This window comes from Melopsittacus undulatus, chromosome 24 (genome assembly GCF_012275295.1).
Source record: "Melopsittacus undulatus isolate bMelUnd1 chromosome 24, bMelUnd1.mat.Z, whole genome shotgun sequence".
Classification (NCBI taxonomy): domain Eukaryota; kingdom Metazoa; phylum Chordata; class Aves; order Psittaciformes; family Psittaculidae; genus Melopsittacus; species Melopsittacus undulatus.
In genome coordinates, this window is record NC_047550.1 from 716,945 (window position 1) to 735,293 (window position 18,349).

General features: G+C 56.5%; 1 protein-coding gene across 1 annotated transcript; it reads right to left on the bottom strand.

Annotated features, from left to right (window-relative positions):
* Window positions 1–4,643: 4,643 nt before the first annotated feature.
* Window positions 4,644–17,550, bottom strand: ZC3H4 (zinc finger CCCH-type containing 4). Its single transcript, XM_034072164.1, is given in 15 exon segments — window positions 4,644–6,569; window positions 7,164–7,412; window positions 7,506–7,873; window positions 8,479–8,611; window positions 8,614–8,827; window positions 8,917–9,026; window positions 9,274–9,385; window positions 9,466–9,573; window positions 9,796–9,941; window positions 10,250–10,337; window positions 10,418–10,560; window positions 10,980–11,202; window positions 11,318–11,428; window positions 11,910–12,129; window positions 17,375–17,550. Coding segments are annotated over 15 exon segments (3,741 nt in total). The 5' UTR covers window positions 17,536–17,550; the 3' UTR covers window positions 4,644–5,214.
* Window positions 17,551–18,349: the final 799 nt, after the last annotated feature.

An 18,349-nucleotide genomic window follows, 5' to 3' on the forward strand; every position in this document is an offset into this window, starting at 1 on the left:
CGAACGCCGGGCCCCCGCGCCCGGGGCCGGAGGGCCAGGAGGGGGTACTGGTGCTGCGCCTGTTCAGCGCACGCCTGGCTTCGCAACGCTGCCCCCCGCCCGCCCCTCACTCTCTGCCCCCGGCCCCCAGGGCCGTTGCCGTGGGCAACAAGGCCCCCCCCGGCCCCGGCCACCCGGGCCCGGGCGCCCTGCCAACCCGCCCGAACGCCGGGCCCCCCGCGCCCGGGTCCGGAGGGCCAGGAGGGGGTACTGGTGCTGCGCCTGTTCAGCGCACGCCTGGCTTCGCAACGCTGCCCCCCGCCCGCCCCTCACTCTCTGCCCCCGGCCCCCAGGGCCGTTGCCGTGGGCAACAAGAGCAAGAGCAGCTTAAAACAGGACAGAAATGACCATAATTATTTAAGAAGTCACCAAAACCAGTTTGAAACTAGTCAGGATTTGGTAGCATAAAAATCCTGTCTTAAATTTCTCTTCAGATCTGAATGGAAAGTGAACACCTGAACTCCTTGTAGGGTGAAGTTAATGGGACATAAACAGTACAGGGGCTAATAGGAAGTACCCATTCAGAATGGTGTGTGCCTTGCTGAGGGTTGTGGTTATGGACCCACTCTTCCAAAGCATCCCAGAACTGAACAGAATCATAAAGTCTCCAAGAGGATTTACTGAATCCCACACAAATGAAGTGGTTGTGGTTGTGTCTTATACACAGAACATTCATTTGATAGAGTGTTTCTGGGGCTAGGTGAGGAATAAGACCTAACCCTAATCCTAACCCTAACCCTAATCCTAACCCTAACCACGACACCAGCTAACAGATGGAACAAACCCCATCCCAACACTGCAATCACACCTCACTCTGTGGGCCCTGTGGATAGAACTAGAATGTTCCATTGCTCTCAGGTGCCCCCTTAAGGCACTGAGGGCATTAGGAAGCCTTAATGACCCTAAACAGCCTCACCTGTGCACCAGAGCACACCCAGGAGCCCTATTTAAACCCAGCTCTAAGCCTCAGTTGCTCTTTGGGCTCTGTAGGAGGAATGCTGCTCTTGAGCCCTGTCCCTGCCTATGAAGATCCTTAATCTGGACTTTAGACTGACCGCCTGGTTTAACCTTCTCTATGATTACAGAGCAGCTTGGCAATTGCTGGACCTGATGGTGAGTTGTGGACTGGATTGCTGCTTGTTCTCAAGCCTGATAGACTCCAGGCTGGGCTTGGCTGCTGCTGGACCTTCTCTTCTTGGGTACCTTAAACTCGGGCCTAGGCTGGCAGAGGTCTCTTCTCCTGCTGTGGGAGCCCAGAGGTGGCCTGGTCTGCTCTTGTTCCAAGTGCCATGATGTGCTGCCACAGAAGTACCACTGCAAGGCAAAGTATGTGGGGCTGGTGTGCCCTATATGTGTGATTGGTGTGCCCTATATGTGTGATTGGTGTGCCCTATATGTGTGATTGGTGTGCCCTATATGTGTGATTGGACTCGGAAATGGCTTTTAATTGCAATGTTTCATATGGAGCTTGTGGGGAGAGTCTTGCTGAGCCTGACACAGGTCCCAGTTTGACTGAGTTAACTGGTTAACTGGAGAGACATGGGAAGATGTACATGGAAAGAGAGTAAGAGGCTTCGGAAACAGGAGGTGGAGAAAGAGAACTGCATTCAAACTCCATTACCAGGAGCTTCAGCCAGCCTCAAGCATCTGTAATGCAGCTAAACCAAGGTAAGTCTTGAGCCTAACTACTGGTACTGATAAGACTTCACTGTTTAAAGCAGTAGCTGAACATGTTTAAGTGTTTCTATGTATATTTGCAAACATAACTTCTATTGATGGGTCTCAAATGCATTTGGAAGCTGGTTTGTGTGTTTGCTCTAGTGCTCCTCAGGGTTGCTACAACTACCAGGTGCTCAAAGCCCTTTAGGATCAGACTAAGTAGGAGCTGCAAGGAGATTAAAAGCTTGTTTCCCACTTTAAATCCCACATTGGATTGAATTGGAACTAAAATAGAGGGAATTATTTGGATGCAAACGGCCGTGTGGGCCCAGGGCCAAAGAGCCAGGAGGGGGCGATAACGGGACCCAGACTGGGAGTGATAACGGGACCGGGAACGATAACGGGACCAGGACCGGGATGCTCAGCACCGGCTGGAGCAGGATGCTTGGGACCGCTTGGACCGGACCATGGCTGGGTTGGGGGGGGGGGGGGTCGATGGGGGGGGGGGGGGGCACGCGTGTTTTGGGGGGGGACACACACGCATACCCCCCCCCCCCCATCCTCCATCCATGCCTGCATCCATGCCTGCATCCATCCCTGCATCCATGCCTGCATCCATCCCTGCATCCAGCTCATCCTCAAGTCCTGCAGCGCCGATCCCGAGGTACGAACCTATGGGGGGGGGTAATGGGGGGGGGGGAACACACAAGCAAGGGGGGGGCACACATATTGTGACACCACCCCCCCCCTTTAACCCCCCCCCCTTTTGGTATCTCCCCTTTGGCTGCTGTGGCTCCAAACAGGGCTTTAAAAGGCAAATGCATTCCATGAGGGTTGTGCGGGGGGGGGTAATTATAGGGGGATGTTAATTAATGGGGGGGGCCCTAATTTATCCCTTACCCCCCCAAAGGGCTTCATCCAACAGCTCCTGGTGCAGCTCAAGGGGCTCCCGAAGCAGCAGCTCCTGCAAAGACCCAGCCCCGAGGACCCCCCCCCATAACCGCGGGGGGGGCACCCAAAGAGGGGGACCCCCCCCCCCCCACTCCCAGCACCCAATAGGCTTGTATTTAACCCCACACCCCCCCCCCCCAATAAACCCTCATTGTACCGCATGGGTGGGGTGTGATAGGGCCCCCCCTCCATAATTTGGGGACCCCCCCCAAAATGGGGACCAAGCAAAAAGGGGGCACCCCACCAAAAGGGGCACCACCCCCCCCAAAATGGGACCTCCCCAATATATGGGACCCCCCCAAAAAATGGGACCCCCCCCAAATGGGACCAACCAAAATAGGGGGGACCCCCCAAAAGTGGGAACACCCCTAAAAGTGAGACCCCCCCAAAAATGAGCCCCCCCAAATGTGGGATTCCCCCCCAATAAACTTGGGATGCTCCAAATAACTTGGGGGACCCCCCCCCCAAAATATGCCCCCCCCCAATTTGGGGTCCCCCCCCAAACCCTTTCAGCTCCACATCATGTTTGGGGGGGTACACAGACAGGACACCCCCTTTGTCCCCAGGGCCCCCCCCCATTTGCGTCATGGGCTGCCCCCCCCCCCCCCCCACTCCATTCCATTCCCGGGTGGGGGCCTCCCCCCCCCTTCCTTCCCAACTCACTTCTATGGGGCTAAATTGGGGGGGGGGGGAACACCCCAAAACTGCCCCCCCCCCCCCCCCCCCCGGGCTGAATGCAATGGGGGGGAATCCCCCCACACTGGCTCTTGGGGGGGGGGGTTATATGCACCCCATACACCCCCATATGTACCCCAAACCCCCACATATGCACCCCATACATCCCTATATGCACCCCATACATCCCTATATGCCCCCCAAACCCTCCCATATGCACCCCATACACCCCATATGCACCCCAACCCCCCATATGTACCCCATACATCCCTATATGCACCCCAACCCCCCCATATGTACCCTATACATCCCTATATGCCCCCCAAACCCTCCCATATGCACCCCATACACCCCATATGCACCCCAACCCCCCATATGTACCCCATACATCCCTATATGCACCCCAACCCCCCCATATGTACCCTATACATCCCTATATGCCCCCCAAACCCTCCCATATGCACCCCATACACCCCATATGCACCCCAACCCCCCCCATATGCACCCCATACACCCCCATATGCACCTAATACAACCCTATATGCACCAACTCCCCATATGTACCCCATACATCCCTATATGCACCCCAACCCCCCCATATGTACCCTATACATCCCTATATGCGCCCCAAAACCCCCCATATGCACCCCATACACCCCCATATGCACCTCATACAACCCCATATGCACCAACCCCCCATATGTACCCCATACATCCCTATATGCACCCCAACCCCCCCATATGTACCCTATACATCCCTATATGCCCCCAAACCCCCCCATATGCACCCCATACACCCCCATATGCACCTCATACAACCCTATATGCACCCCAAACCCCCCATATGTACCCCATACATCCCCATATGCACCCCAAACCCCCCATATGCACCCCAAACCCCCCCCATATGCACCCCATACATCCCTATGCACAACCCACCCACCCATATGCACCCCATACATCCCCATATGCACCCCAACCCCCCCATACGCACCCCATACATCCCTATGCCCACCCCACCCACCCCTATATGCACCCATTGTCCGGGCGCCATTCCCGGTTTTCCAGCCTCGACTCCCACTGGTATTTACACCTTTATTACAATGGCTCCGGAACACCCCCAGACCCCCCCCCCAAACCCGCCTGGTTCAGGGATCCATAGGGAAAACACCACTTTAGACCCGAATTCCTTCTCTTTTTGGGGGGGGGGAACCCCCACCAAATCCCACTTTTCCAGCTGCAAATCCCGCAGGAGCAAAGGAACGGGAGCGGAATAATTTAATGTCAGGAATAGAAACTTTTCCTGCTTTTTTTCCTGCTTTTTTTTCCTGCTTTTTGGCTCGGTTTGGGGGGGGGGAGGGTGTAAAAAAATCCTGGAATTCCGCTATAAAATCCACCCGGGAAACCCGGATGCGACCGGGAAGCGACGGACACGAAGCCCAATTCCCACCTTTTGTAGGGGTTTTTGTCTCCTTATTGCCCATATAGGGATGGGAGGTGGGAATGGTGGGATTTGGGGCTGAAACATGGCTTTGGGAAGGTGGAGATGCCCAATCCCACCTCTCTGGGAGGTGGAACATTCCCGGTTTCCCCCCCCCTTGGTGATGACTTGGATCAGGGATGGTTTGGGAATGGGAGGGATGGAAACGTCGCTTTGTAGCATGGAGGAAAACGCTGATTTCTCTTGGAAAACATGGTTTTGGAGGGGGGGGGTGGGGGGAAGCTCTGGAATTCCGCTGGGAATTCCACTGGGAATGGTGTGGGGGGGGGGTTATATACAGGATCTACGGCTAAAGTGAGCGCTAATGGGCTTAAAATAAATGGCAAAGAACCAAAAGAACACCCCAAATCCCAAAGCGTTGGGAATTGTCGGGAATGGCCTTGGGAATTCTACTGGCAGAAAGGCGACGCTGTGGGATCAAAGCCCTTGAAGACATCCTTGAGGGAAGCAGCATCCTGCTGCTCACTGTCCTGGGCTGGGCTATTCCCAGCAAAGGGGCTCCCGGCTCCGGATTTGGAGCTCTGTTTCACCATCCCATAGACGGGGGGGACCGGGAGGTTATGGACACCGGGCTGGGGAGCAGCGGGATCGCCGGCATTCCCGGGAATGCTCCCGGTGGCTTTGGGACGAGGGCGGTTGTAGCTGTTGTACCTGTCCGTGGCTGCTTCACTGCCCTTCTCGGCCTCCGGTTGTTCCAGAGCGGAGCGGCGGACAAACAGCGGCTCCTTGGCTTTGGCCGCGGCTTTCCCACATTCCAGAGCCTTGGAAGATCCCTCGGGAAGAGGCTCGGAGGCTTTGCCACCCGAGTTGGGAGTTCTGGGATCATAGAGGCTGATGGCGCTGAGGACGCTGCTCTGCCCGCTGCCCGTCAGCAGGCGCGGGTCATAGGGAGCAATGGCCTCTCCTCCCGGAGCCGGATCCGGAGGTTTGGAAGCTCGGGATGCGGCCGGATCCATGGATTTGTGGAGCCGGGGATCGGAGGGGGCCTTGCGCACGCGGGGGTCGCTGGGTTTGTCGCTCTGGGGGCTCCCCCCTGCTGACACCGTCTTTAGGATCCGGGAAAGGAGCTCGAAATCCGGGAGCCCCGATCCCGATGATCCCGATGATCCCGATGCTGAGGAGTTGGCGTCTCCCGGCGCGTTCCCCGCTCGTTGCCTGGGATCCGATAGGGATGCTTGGGATCTGTTGAGGCGCGGATCCAGGCCGGGCATGGATTGGAGGGCGGCCGGGATGGGGATGAATTCCTGCTTCGGGATAGGGAGCGGGATGAGATCCTCGGGGCTCCATAGGATCATCCGGGCAAAGTTGGGCTTGTTGAGGACCACGTCCTTCTTGATGTGGCTGAACTGCTGGAGCTGGGAGCGCGGATCCCGCAGGGAATGGCCGGGAAGAGCATCCAACGGGATACTGATGGGCTTATCCCGCAGAGCCCGTTCCCCTTCCTCGTCATCGGGAAGCAGAGGGGGCTTCTGGCCGCTGGAATGAGGCTCCGCTTTGGGAATGGCAGAGGGAATGTGGCGCGCGAGGCGAGGGTCGGAGGGTCCCGGCTCTCCGCAGGGATCGGCATTCCGGGATAGGCGAGGATCCCGGAGGCGCGGATCGGCCGGTCGGGAGCTGCTCCCAGCCTGAGCCTTGTGGGGGCGAGCGGCATTCCCGGAGCTCTGCTGCCGCAGGGATTTGAGGATGGAGGTGACGCTGCTCCCACCCTCGTCCTCGTCGCTGGAATACCAGTTCCCGGGATCGCCTGGCAGGAGGAGGGAGGAGCAGGTGAAGGGGGATGGGAAGCGCGAGGCAGGGACCCTCTCCCTCATCCCAAATCCCATTCCCAAGCGCTCCCGTGTTTTGGTGCCTGACGGCCTCAGCATTCCCTGCTCCTGCCGCTGGAATGCTGAGCACATCCCTCTCCTTCCCCCTTCCTTCTTCCTCTCCCTTTCCCTCTTTTCCTTTCCCCTTTCCCTCTCCTTTTCCCTTTCCCTCTTCCTCTCCCTTTTCCTCTCCTTTTCCTTCTCCCTTTCCCTCTTTTCCCTTTCCCTCTTTTCCCTTTCCCTCTTTTCCCTCTCCTTTTCCTTCTCCCTTTCCCTCTTTTCCTTTCCCTCTCCTTTTCCCTCTCCCTCCTTCCTGCACCACACTCCACTCCCATTCCAGCCACTGCTTCCCACTTTCCCATCTCCTCTCCCTCCCGCTTGGGACACCATGGACATTCCCCAAGACACTCCGCACGCAATTCCCTATGCAATTCCTCCCCAATCCCCCCTCTTCTCCAAGCTTCCACCTCCAAAGCAGACCCACGTTATTCCCGCATGGATCCGACTGGAAAACCTTGGCTTTTCCCACTTGCCTTCCTCATTCTCCCTCTCCTGCTTGCTGCTCTCCAGCCTCCGAGCCCTCTCCTCCTCCTCCTGCTGCTTCTGCTGGATCCGCAGGTAAAGAGCCCTCTGTGCCGAGGGCAGGAAGTCGGGAATGCTGCCCGGAGGCTTGGCCAGGCCGGGGGGGCCTCCTTCACACAGGGCATCGGGATCCAAGGAGGGATCAGGGAACATGTGCTCTCCCGGTGGCCCTTCCAGCTCCTCGTAGCCTCCGTAGTCATCTGCCAAGGAAAAGAGATTCCCAAATCCCATTGAGATCCCGTTTTCCTGCTCAGCATCCCGGGAATAGCCCATCTCCGCTCCTCGGGATGTACCTGGGTCTCCCATCATTCCATGATCCATCTCCAGCCCTTCCTGCTGCTGGTAGAAGTTATCATAGAAGCCTTGGCCGGGAGGACCGGGCGGCATCATTCCGGAATGTGGGGAATCATCCGGCCCATAGGGCATCATGGGGGGACCAGGACCCATGGGGGGGCCAGGATTCATCCCAGGCCCCATCGGCATATCCGGGTGCATGTCCGGGTGCATATCCGGGTGCATATCCGGATGCATGTCGGGATGCATGTCGGGATGCATGTCCGGATGCATATCCGGGTGCATGTCGGGGTGCATGGGTCCAGGCCCCATCGGTCCCGGGGGTCCTCCTGGTCCAGGGAATCTCGGGGGGGGTGGACCTGGGTGCCTGGAAAACAAAGGAAAACATGGAGGGATGGACTCCGATGTGCTGGGATGATCCCTATGGGAATCTTGGTGGTGCTGGGACACAGCTTGGATGGGGAAGGTTTGGTACCCAAGGCCATGTTCCCTATGGAATATGTCCCACCACAATGAGGTCGATGTGACACAGGTTGGATGGAGGTTTGGTACCCAAGGCCACATTCCCTATGGAATATATCCACACATATGTCCACCACAGATTGGATAGAGAAGGTCTGGTACCCAAGACCACATTCCCTATGGAATATATCCACTTATATATCCACCACAGCTTGGATGGAGGTTTCGTACCCAAGGCCAGATTCCCTATGGAATATGTCCACCATAGCTTGGACGGAGAAGGTCTGGTACCCAAGGCCACATTCCCTATGGAATATGTGCACCACAGCTTGGATGGAGAAGGTTTGGTACCCAAGGCCACATTCCCTATGGAATACATCCCACCACAATGAGGGTTGTGAGACACAGCTTGGACAGAGGTTTAGTACCCAAGGCCACATTCCCAATGGAAGATGCCCTTCCCAATGGAAGATCCCGCATGGATCCAATGGGGGGATGCTCAGCACCAACCTGACTCCCAGCTTCTCTGCCAGCTGCCCCGTGGGCCTCACCACGATCTCAAACAGCGATGGGATCTTCTTGTACATATCCTGCTGCTGGGGGGACAGGGGCTCGTGCATGGGGGGGGGCATCTGCGGCCCGGGGGGGGGGGCAATGGAGGGGGAGGAGGCGGGGGGGGACCCCCAGGCATCGGCCTCCCATTGGGAGACGTTGGAGCCGGGGGGCCGGGAGGCCGGGGGGGGGTCGGGAGCAGCCCGACCCCCGGGGGGGGCTTGGGGAGGGGGTTAATTCCTTGTTTCTTGAGCTCTTCCACTTCCTTCTCGTCCTCGGCACCTGCTTCCGCATCATCCGCCAGCATCTGGGATGGGGAGAGGAGGTAAAGGTGGGGGGGGGGGATTCCCAGGAGCATTCCCAACGTTGGGAATGTGCAGCAGAGTCTCCCTGTACCTTATCCAGCAGCTCCCGGGTCTCCTCGGTCAGGGGTTCATGGGAGAACATGCAGTCATCCCCATTGATGCAGTTGCCTGTGGTGTGGAAGAGCTTACACGGGAAGTCCCGTGCTGGGAGTTCAGGAAAACAAATCCCAATGGATGTTCCTGCTACGCATGGATTTACACCCCCCTCTTCCCAGCTTCCCTTCCAAATCCCAACCCTTTTTACACCCCCCCCCCTTCCCAGCTTCCCTTTTCCTTCCAAACCCCAACCCTTTTCCACCAGGAGCAGCAGCTCTTCCGGGTTCCCCGCTCCCTGTGCATCCCTGCCCTTGGGAGCAAGGGCTGATCCAAGCCGAATCCCATAGGATATCGTGCATATAGGGGCAGTTCTCAGCCCGGGCGCAGTAGCCAGTGATGTAGAACTTGCAGAGCTCCCGTTTCTTTGGCAGTTCAATGTCGTGGCTGAAGTTGCAGTGGTCGCCCTAAGGAGGGACAGGGGATGATGGAGGAGCCTCAGGATCCATGGCTGCATCCCTAGGGATGCTCCGGCCTCCATCCTTACCCAGGTACATCGGCCCTCCACGAAGTACTTGCAGATGACTTTGCCCTTCTTGTCTGCCTGCTGGTGGGGTTTGTCGTGGTCGTTGCGGCGGTAATTCCCACCGCCGTCCTATGGGAAGCAGGGAATTCCATAGGGCATTTTAAAGGATGTTCCCACGTGGGTGTCTCCCAGAGGGACCACCGGGATTTGGGATGCCAAAGGGAGAACAGTTCCCGGAGGAACCTGCTGGGGATGCTGCCGGCAGCTTTGTGGCTGCTGGGAAGAGCCATTGGGGATTCCTTTGGGAATGGGGCTGGATTTCGAGCATCCCAATGGATCCCAGACACTCACCCCCATGTCCTCGTCGTAGTAATCATCCTCTTCATTCATGCCCCCACCTTTCCCCATCCCGCTCCTGTTTCCACCTCGGCCCCGGCCTCGGCCCATCCCTTTGTTCCCTCTTCCTCTGGGACCACGGCCACGGCCTCGGTTCAAACCTGAAACATATCCCATTGGATCTCATGGAAATCCTTGTGGAGATGGGAGGGAGAGGATGGGAGAGAGGAGGGGATGGGATGGGAAAGGGAAGGGAAGGGGAGAAGGGATGGGAAGGGAAAGAAGGGAAAGGAAGGGATGGGATGGGAAGGGAAGGGATGGGATGGGATGTGATGGGATGGGAAGGGAAGGGAAAGAAGGGAAGGGAAGGGAAGGGAAGGGAAGGGAAGGGAAGGGAAGAGAAGGGACGGGATAGGATGGGATGGGATGGGATGGGATGGGAAGGGATGGGATTGGAAGTCTCCCTCACCCCGGCCGCGGCTCTCCTTGCTCCTGCGGTACTGGTTGAGCTCTTTCATGTAGTCATCCTCATCCATGGGCTCCTCGGGGTCGCAGTACTGCAGGGCAGGAATGCAGCAGCGTGAGGAGGCAGCAACATTCCCAGGCTCCCATCCATCCCATGGGAAGTCCGGCTCACCTCCATCTCCTCCTCGTACATCTCCTCCTCCTCATCCGGGTGCTCCCCCCGGCCCCGGCCCCGGCTGCCCCGGCCCAGGCCCCGGCCTCGCATCCCACCACGGCCACCTCGGCCTCGGTACCCGCGGCCCCGGCCACGGCCTCCTGCGGATACAGGGATGGGAAAGGATGGGATGGGCTTCATCCCATTGGGAAGCACAAGAAGCCATGGGAATACTGGGAATAGGATCCAACAGGCCCAGTTCAGAGGGCATCACGTTTGAGGCTGTCCAAAGGATGGATGTGGGAGAAGACAAATGGATTTCAGCTCCCCCCCCCCCCCATCAACGCTTTCAGGGACATCCCAATGGGACCAGATTCCCATCTCCATCCCAGATGGTTTTCATAGGATCATGGAATGGTTTGGGTTGGAAAAGAGCTTAAAAGCTCATCCACAGGCAGGGATGCTCCAACCTGGCCCTCAATTGGGGACGAGGCATTTGAGCCTTCTCCATTTAACCCATCCCAGCCTGCCAGCACCTCCATAGGGAATTGCTTCCCGAGATCCCATCCCAGGGATGCACCTCGGCCGCGGTGGGAGCCTTCCTTGACCCTGCGGTACTGGTTGAGCTCCTTCACGAAGTCATCGTAGTCCTCCTTGCCCAGGTCTTCATCCTCCTCTCCCTCATAGTGAGCGTATTCCTCATTCTCATAGTCCTCATACATGCCATAGCTCTTGCTTTCCAGCTTGGAATAACTCTTCTTTGGCATGGAAGCGCTGTGAGAGGACGGATACTGCTGGTGGGACTTTGGGAAAGGCAATGAGTTAGTGAGGGAAGAGGGAATGCAAAGGGAAGCTCGGGAAGCAGGCGCATGGGCCGGTTGGATGGGGAGCAGCTCCTGCTTCCCATAGGATACTCACAGATCCATAGGGTGGGCTGTATTCCCGGTACTTCCTATGGCCTTTCTCCCCAGGGCTGAAGTCTGAGTCCTCACTGTAGTCCGAGAAGTCCTCACTGGAAGATGCATGGCGCTGCGGGATGGGATACAGGGAAGTTCATCCCGGATCCGGCCTCTCTCCCCCTCCATCTCCCGTCTTCTGGGGGTCTTTGGGATGCTCCCATTGGCATGGAATCATGGATGCGGGGTGGAAGGGGACCTGCCACCCATGGGGTATCCAAACCTTCTCCATCAATCAGTATCCCACCACCCTCCCAGGGAACAGCTTCCCAATATCCCATCCCAATGCCCCCTCTGGCAGCTTCAAGCCATTCCCCCTTGGCTCCCATCCCATATCCAGGTTTCCTGGAGCTGCTCCAGCTCTCCCAGCCTTTCCTTAACACATTCCTCGTGCTTCCCAAGTTCCAAGCCTGGCTTAGGGAATTCCTTGTCTTCCCTGGGCTCCATGTCTTCGCATGGACATAGGAATGATGTGGCATCATTATCCCGCAAGCTGAATCCCATTGATGCAACCAGAGGAGGGATTCCAGGGAGATTCCCAACGTTCCACTCACCTTGTGCTTGGATTTCCGTTTCTTCTTGGATCTCCTCTTCTCCTTCTCCCTCTCTTTCCGGCGCTTCCGCTTCATGCGCCGATGGGATTTCTCCTCCTCGGAATCGCTGTGGTGCTTCTCCCCCTTCTCCTTCCGACCCCGGTCCTGGGATTCGGTGGGATCCTGCCCTTCCTCCCCTCCATCATCCTCCAGTTCCCCTTCCTCCAGCTCCCCATCCTCCCTGGAGAGCAGGAAACAGGGATAATGAGCATGGAAAACAACACAAACCTTGCGCCGTGCTCGGCTCCCGCATTCCCGGTTTTCCAGAGCCAGATTCCGGCACTGGGATCTGCTCCTGCTCTCTCAGCCTCCACCTGTCCATGGGGAGGGAACATCTCATCGCATTCCAATGCTCAGCTTCCATGGGGAATGAGCTCCAAGGCTGGGAATGGTATTGGACATTGGACAGGATAGCAGCACCATGTTGGTTGCCCTGTTATTCCTTAGGGAAGAGGTGGAAATAAGGAATCCCAAACTTCCTCCCTGAGCCCCATCCCTGAAATTCCAGCTCAAAAGGACTCTGGAACAGACCCCAGGAGACTCGGGATGCTCTTGGAATGGATTAAGCATGGAATATGCAGGAATTCCATCCTCTCCCAACAGGACCCAGGCTGTTGCAGTGGGATTGAAACCTGGGGGGGGGTGAGGATATCCTCATCCTTCTCCTTTTCCTATTCCTATTCCTTCTCCTTTTCCTATTCCTATTCCTTCTCCTTTTCCTATTCCTTCTCCTTTTCCTATTCCTTTTCCTTCCCCTTCTCATCCTCCTCCCTTCCCTAAAACCCAAACTCCACATTAGATCCATCACCAGCATTCCCAACCATCACTTAGGGAGTGGATCCACCCTCCCTGGAAGCATCCCGGGAATGCTACAGGCTCCTGGGGAGGAAACCCCTGTTAGTACCAGCCCATAGGGAATGAAGGCACCATTGAGCCCACTAATAGCCATGAATGAATCCATGAGGGAATCCTGCTCATCCCAAGGTTCTAACCCTGCTTTTCCTGCTGGATTCCAGCAGCTTTGGGGCTGGGAAAAGCTTAAAGGGGCAGCATCCAAAGGGAGGATGTTGGGAAGCAACTGGGTGATTCCAAAGCTGGATCCCAATGGAAAGCCATAGCGGCCACTGAGGAGTAAAAGCCCTGTCCCAGCCATCCCTGCTCCTTCCTCCTGGAATACAAGTGGGAATGGGCTGGATTTCAGGAAGACAAAGCAGGAACACCGCTTCCATGGTGTAAACTGGGCACTGCTGGAGCCAGCTTGGAATTCCAGGCTTTGAATCCCAGGAATGCGAAGCACGAGGGGGGAGGCAGTGGGAAGCCTTTGGAAAAGCCTCTGCAGTTGCCAATGGAGCTGGATAAGGAGGGATGGGGGGGGAACACCTGGATTTAATGGGATCAAACAGCATCATTCCCAACTCCCTGCTCCCTATCCCAGCGCTGGGAATTGGGCTGGCTCCTGCTCTGTATTCCCAGTTTTCCTTAGGCTTGGTTCAACAGCAGCACCAGTTCAGCCTCACAAAAACCTGGATTATCCCAACCTGATCCCAAAGGGCCTGAGCTCTCCTCCTTAGGATTCATTCCCATTGGGAAGCAAGCGGGAAGAGCATCCATTAAGGAATAAGGGAGATGCTTTGCCCACTCCTCAGGGCTAATCCCCCTCCTGCCATCCCTAATTCCAAGCCCCATTTATCCTTAGGGAAGCTTCCCAGCTCTCTCCTCCCACTTGGAGCTTCCTTAGGGAATGTGCTTCCAGGCTGGCTCTTTCCCATTGCTCCTATGAAACCCTAATGTGGAATGGGACACATACTGGCACCGGGATACATCCCAGTTCCTGGAATAACACACAATTCCAGGGGCTGGGCTTTGCTTTAACCTGCTCCAACAAAGCTTCAGCCCAGCAACCCTTGGAAATCCAGGGAATGGCAGGATCCAGATGGGCCCAGTGTTGGGATACAGGAGCAGCTCCATAGGGATCCCGAGCACCAGGAGGAGCTGGGAATGGCACCAGGAAAAGGCCTGGAGATGAAGTTTTGCCTCCTCCTGCTCCTGTTTATCCATAGGGAACCATCCACCAATCCCTACGGATTCCTGATGACAATTCCTGCTTTGCCATCCCTGCAATTCCATGGCAAAGTTATGGCATGGAAGGAACCAGGCCCATAAAAGCAAGGACACAAAGGCAGGAAAGTCATCCCTGGCTGTTGTTTGATGTGGAAATCCCTCTGGAATGCCACGGGATCAAACCATCACCGTGTGCTTAGGAGGGAACACTGGGAATTCCCCCCCCCCCCAATGGGAAAGGGGGAAGCAGGGCAGGAACGTGTGCTTTGGGCCACCAGGGAATCCCAAATCCCATCAAGTGGAAGGGAAAAGAGGGAATTCCCAGCCTTGGGCATGGTGTTCAAGCTGGAATGGTGTGAGGGGACTGGCTTGGAGCTGGGTACCAGGCACCTGATGGGCAAAGGGGGGGAAGAGAAGGGCAAAGGGGAGGAATGATGTTGGGATGCTCCCGGTTTTCCTCTGATCCCATCGGATCCATAGGGATGGGGGAGGGGTGTGTGATGACGTTTGGGAACAGTGCTTGCTTTGCCACCTTTTTTTTGTCTTTTTCTTGTTGTTTTTGACACTTTTTGGCGTGATTTTAACCAAACTTTTGCCACTTTTCCGCTGCTTGGTCCAGTGCCATGGGGAGGAGGATGGAGGATTCCCAAAGGAATGCCATCCCGCAAGGAGCCGAGCTGGGAATGGCGCAACGGGCACGGGTTTGGGGGGGAAAAGTGTGCTTTTGGTCACGTTGGGGCAATGGTCACATGGAAGCTCTAAGGATGGGCATGGGGGGGGCAATGCGGTGCTTCCATAGTGGGGGCCTGTGGAGGAGCTTGGGGGTTACTCATGGGATACTCATGGGATACTTATGGATCACTTGTAGGATACTTATGGATCACTCATGGGATACTTGTGGATCACTCATGGGTTACTCATGGATATGCGTGGGTTACTCATAGGATACTCATGGATTACTCATAGGATACTTATGGACCACTCATGGGTTACTCATGGATATTCATGGAACACTCATAGGATACTTATGGATACTCATAGGATACTTATGGATCACTTGTAGGATACTTATGGATACTCATGGGTTACTCAGGATACTTATGGATCACTCATAGGATACTCATGGATTACTCATAGGACACTTATGGATCACTCATAGGTTACTCATGGATTACACATAGGAAACTCCTGGATCACTCATAGATTACTTATGAATTACACATTGGTTACTCATGGATACTCATTGGTTACTCATGGATCACTCGCAGGTTCCTCATGGATTACTCATGGATCACTGATAGGTTATTCATGGATTACTCAGCTTACTCATGGATCACTCATAGGATACTCAAGGATTACTCATAGGTTACTTATGGACCACTTATGGGTTACTCATTGATTGCTCATAGGTTACTCATGGATCACTCATAGGATACTCATAGGTTCCTCATGGATTACTCATACGTTACTCATGGATTGCTCATAGGTTACTCATGGATTGCTCATAGGTTACTCATGGATTGCTCATAGGTTACTTATGGAACACTCATAGGTTACTCATGGATTACTCAGTGCTGGGAAGAGGCAGGAGAAGCTCCCATTGCCTGATTCAAGCCAAAGCCCTTTGGTTTCACATGGGCACAAACCACTCTGTGCTGCTCCGGGGGGGGGGGAAGGCAGAAACTTCCCTCTCTGCTTCCCTATGGATCTACCTCTTCCCAACCCCCCCCCCCAGCCATGTTGGTGTCTGCCCAGACTTCCAGCTGAGGGGGTCAAAGGGGGAAATGGAAGTGCTGGGAACAGTAAAGGGACACAGATGTGGATATATAGGGATATATATAGGGATACAGGGATATATATATAGGGATATATAGGGGTATACAGGGATATATAGGGATATATCAAGCTTTTTAAGGCCTGGCAGCACTGGACATGAGCCTTTCCCTACCAAAGGGAGCCCCCTCTACCAAGCTAGGGCAGCCCTATGGAAGCTAAGACCCCCCTAAAGGGATTAAACCCCCCCTAAAGAAGCTATAGGGCACCCCTAAAGCAGCTAACCCCCCCAAAGGATATAGGACCCTCCTAAAGTAGCTAAGACAGCCCTAAAGAAGCCAAGAGCCCCATAAAGAGGCTATAAGGCACCCCTAAAGCACCTAAAACCCCCACTAAAGAGACTAAACCCCCCTAAAGAACCTAAAATACCCCTACAGCACCTAAACCCCCTCCATAAAGCCCCATAAAGCACCTAAAACCCCCCTAAACCTCCCCCTAAAGCAGCTGAAACCCCCCTAAAGAAGCTAAAATACCCCTACAGCATCTAAACCCCACCATAAAGGACCTAAAACCCCCCTAATACACCTAAAACCCCCCTAAAGCACCTAAAACCCCCCTAAACACCCCCTGAAGCACATAACCCCCCCATAAACCCCCCTAAAGCACCCCAACCCCCCCTTAAAGCAACTAAAAGCCCTCTAAAGCACCTAAACCCCCCATAAACCCCCCTAAAACAGCTAAAACCCCCCTAAACCCCTTCTAAAGCACCTAAACCCCCCCAAAACCCCCCTAAAACAGCTAAAACCCCCCTAAACCCCTTCTAAAGCACCTAAACCCCCCATAAACCCCCCTAAAACAGCTAAAACCCCCCTAAACCCCTTCTAAAGCACCTAAACCCCCCCAAAACCCCCTAAAACAGCTAAAACCCCCCTAAACCCCTTCTAAAGCACCTAAACCCCCCATAAACCCCCCCTAAAACAGCTAAAACCCCCCTAAACCCCTTCTAAAGCACCTAAACCCCCCTAAACCCCCCCTAAAACAGCTAAAACCCCCCTAAACCCCTTCTAAAGCACCTAAACCCCCCCAAAACCCCCTAACCCACCCAAAGCAGCTAAAACCCCCCTAAACCCCCTCTAAAGCACCTAAATCCCCCCAAAACCCCCCAAAACCCCCACTAAACCCCCCCTAAAACCACCTCAAAACCCCTTTCATAACCTAACCCCCCCCCCCCCCATGGCCTCCTCCATTACCCCCCCCTCCTCCGGGCCCCGCTCTCCCTTAGGCCGCGGCCTCCTTCTCCCCTCTTCCTCCTCCTCCTCTTCCTCCTCCTCACCCCCCCCCTCATCAAACAGGCCCTAACCCCCCCCCCCCCCAAATCACCTCAGACCTTCCCCCCCCCCTCCTCCTTCCGCCACCTCAGGCCTAGGCCTTAGGCCTCAAGGCCTAACCCCCCCCACACCCCACATTACCGGTCCCCCCCCCCCCATTCGCGGCTCCCACCCCCCCCCACCCCCCCCAAACCTGGTCCGGGGAGCCGGACAGACAGACACAGACAGACAGAGAAGGCTCTCGGGTAGAGGCGGTTACTGGACCTTTCGTCCGGGCCGTGGTGGTGTTGGAGCGGCGGCGGCGGCCGGGGGAGGCAGCTGCTGCCGCTGTCGTGGTGGTGGCAGGACGGAGAAGGGGGGTTGGAATGAGGGCTCGGGGGGGAAGCGGCGGCGGAAGGGGGGACACTGGGGCTCTCCACGGCCATGGGCACACACCGGGATGGCGGAAGGGGGACGGGGGGGGGGGAACGGGACCCGGGGGCACAGTCACGCTTACAGCGGGGGGGGCGGCCCGGCCCCGCGGCCCCACGGGCAGAGCACACAAAATGGCGCCGAGGCAGCGCCCCAGCACGGCGGCCGGAAAGGGCCGAGCGGTGGCGGAAACAACCGAACGGAGCCGCTCACCCCCCCCCCCAACTGACGGAAACAGCCGAGAGGGGACGGAAACAACCGAACGGAGCCGCTCACCCCCCCCCCCCCATTGACGGAAACAGCCGAGTGGGGACGGAAACAACCGAACGGAGCCGCTCACCCCCCCCCCCCCCCCCCCGACGGAAAGGGCCGAGTGGGGACGGAAACAACCGAACGGAGCCGCTCACCCCCCCCCCATTGACGAAAACAGCCGAGTGGGGACGGAAACAACCGAACGGAGCCGCTGCCCCCCCCCCAACTGACGGAAAGAGCCGAGCGGTGGCGGAAACAACCGAACGTCGCCGCTCCCCCCCCCCCCCCCATTGACGGAAACAGCCGAGTGGGGACGGAAACAACCGAACGGCACCGCTGCCCCCCCATTGACGGAAAGGGCCGAGTGGGGACGGAAACAACCGAACGGAGCCGCTCACCCCCCCCCCCAACTGACGGAAACAGCCGAGAGGGGACGGAAACAACCGAACGGAGCCGCTCACCCCCCCCCCCCCCCATTGACGGAAACAGCCGAGAGGGGACGGAAACAACCGAACGGAGCCGCTCACCCCCCCCCCCCCCAACTGACGGAAACAGCCGAGTGGGGACGGAAACAAC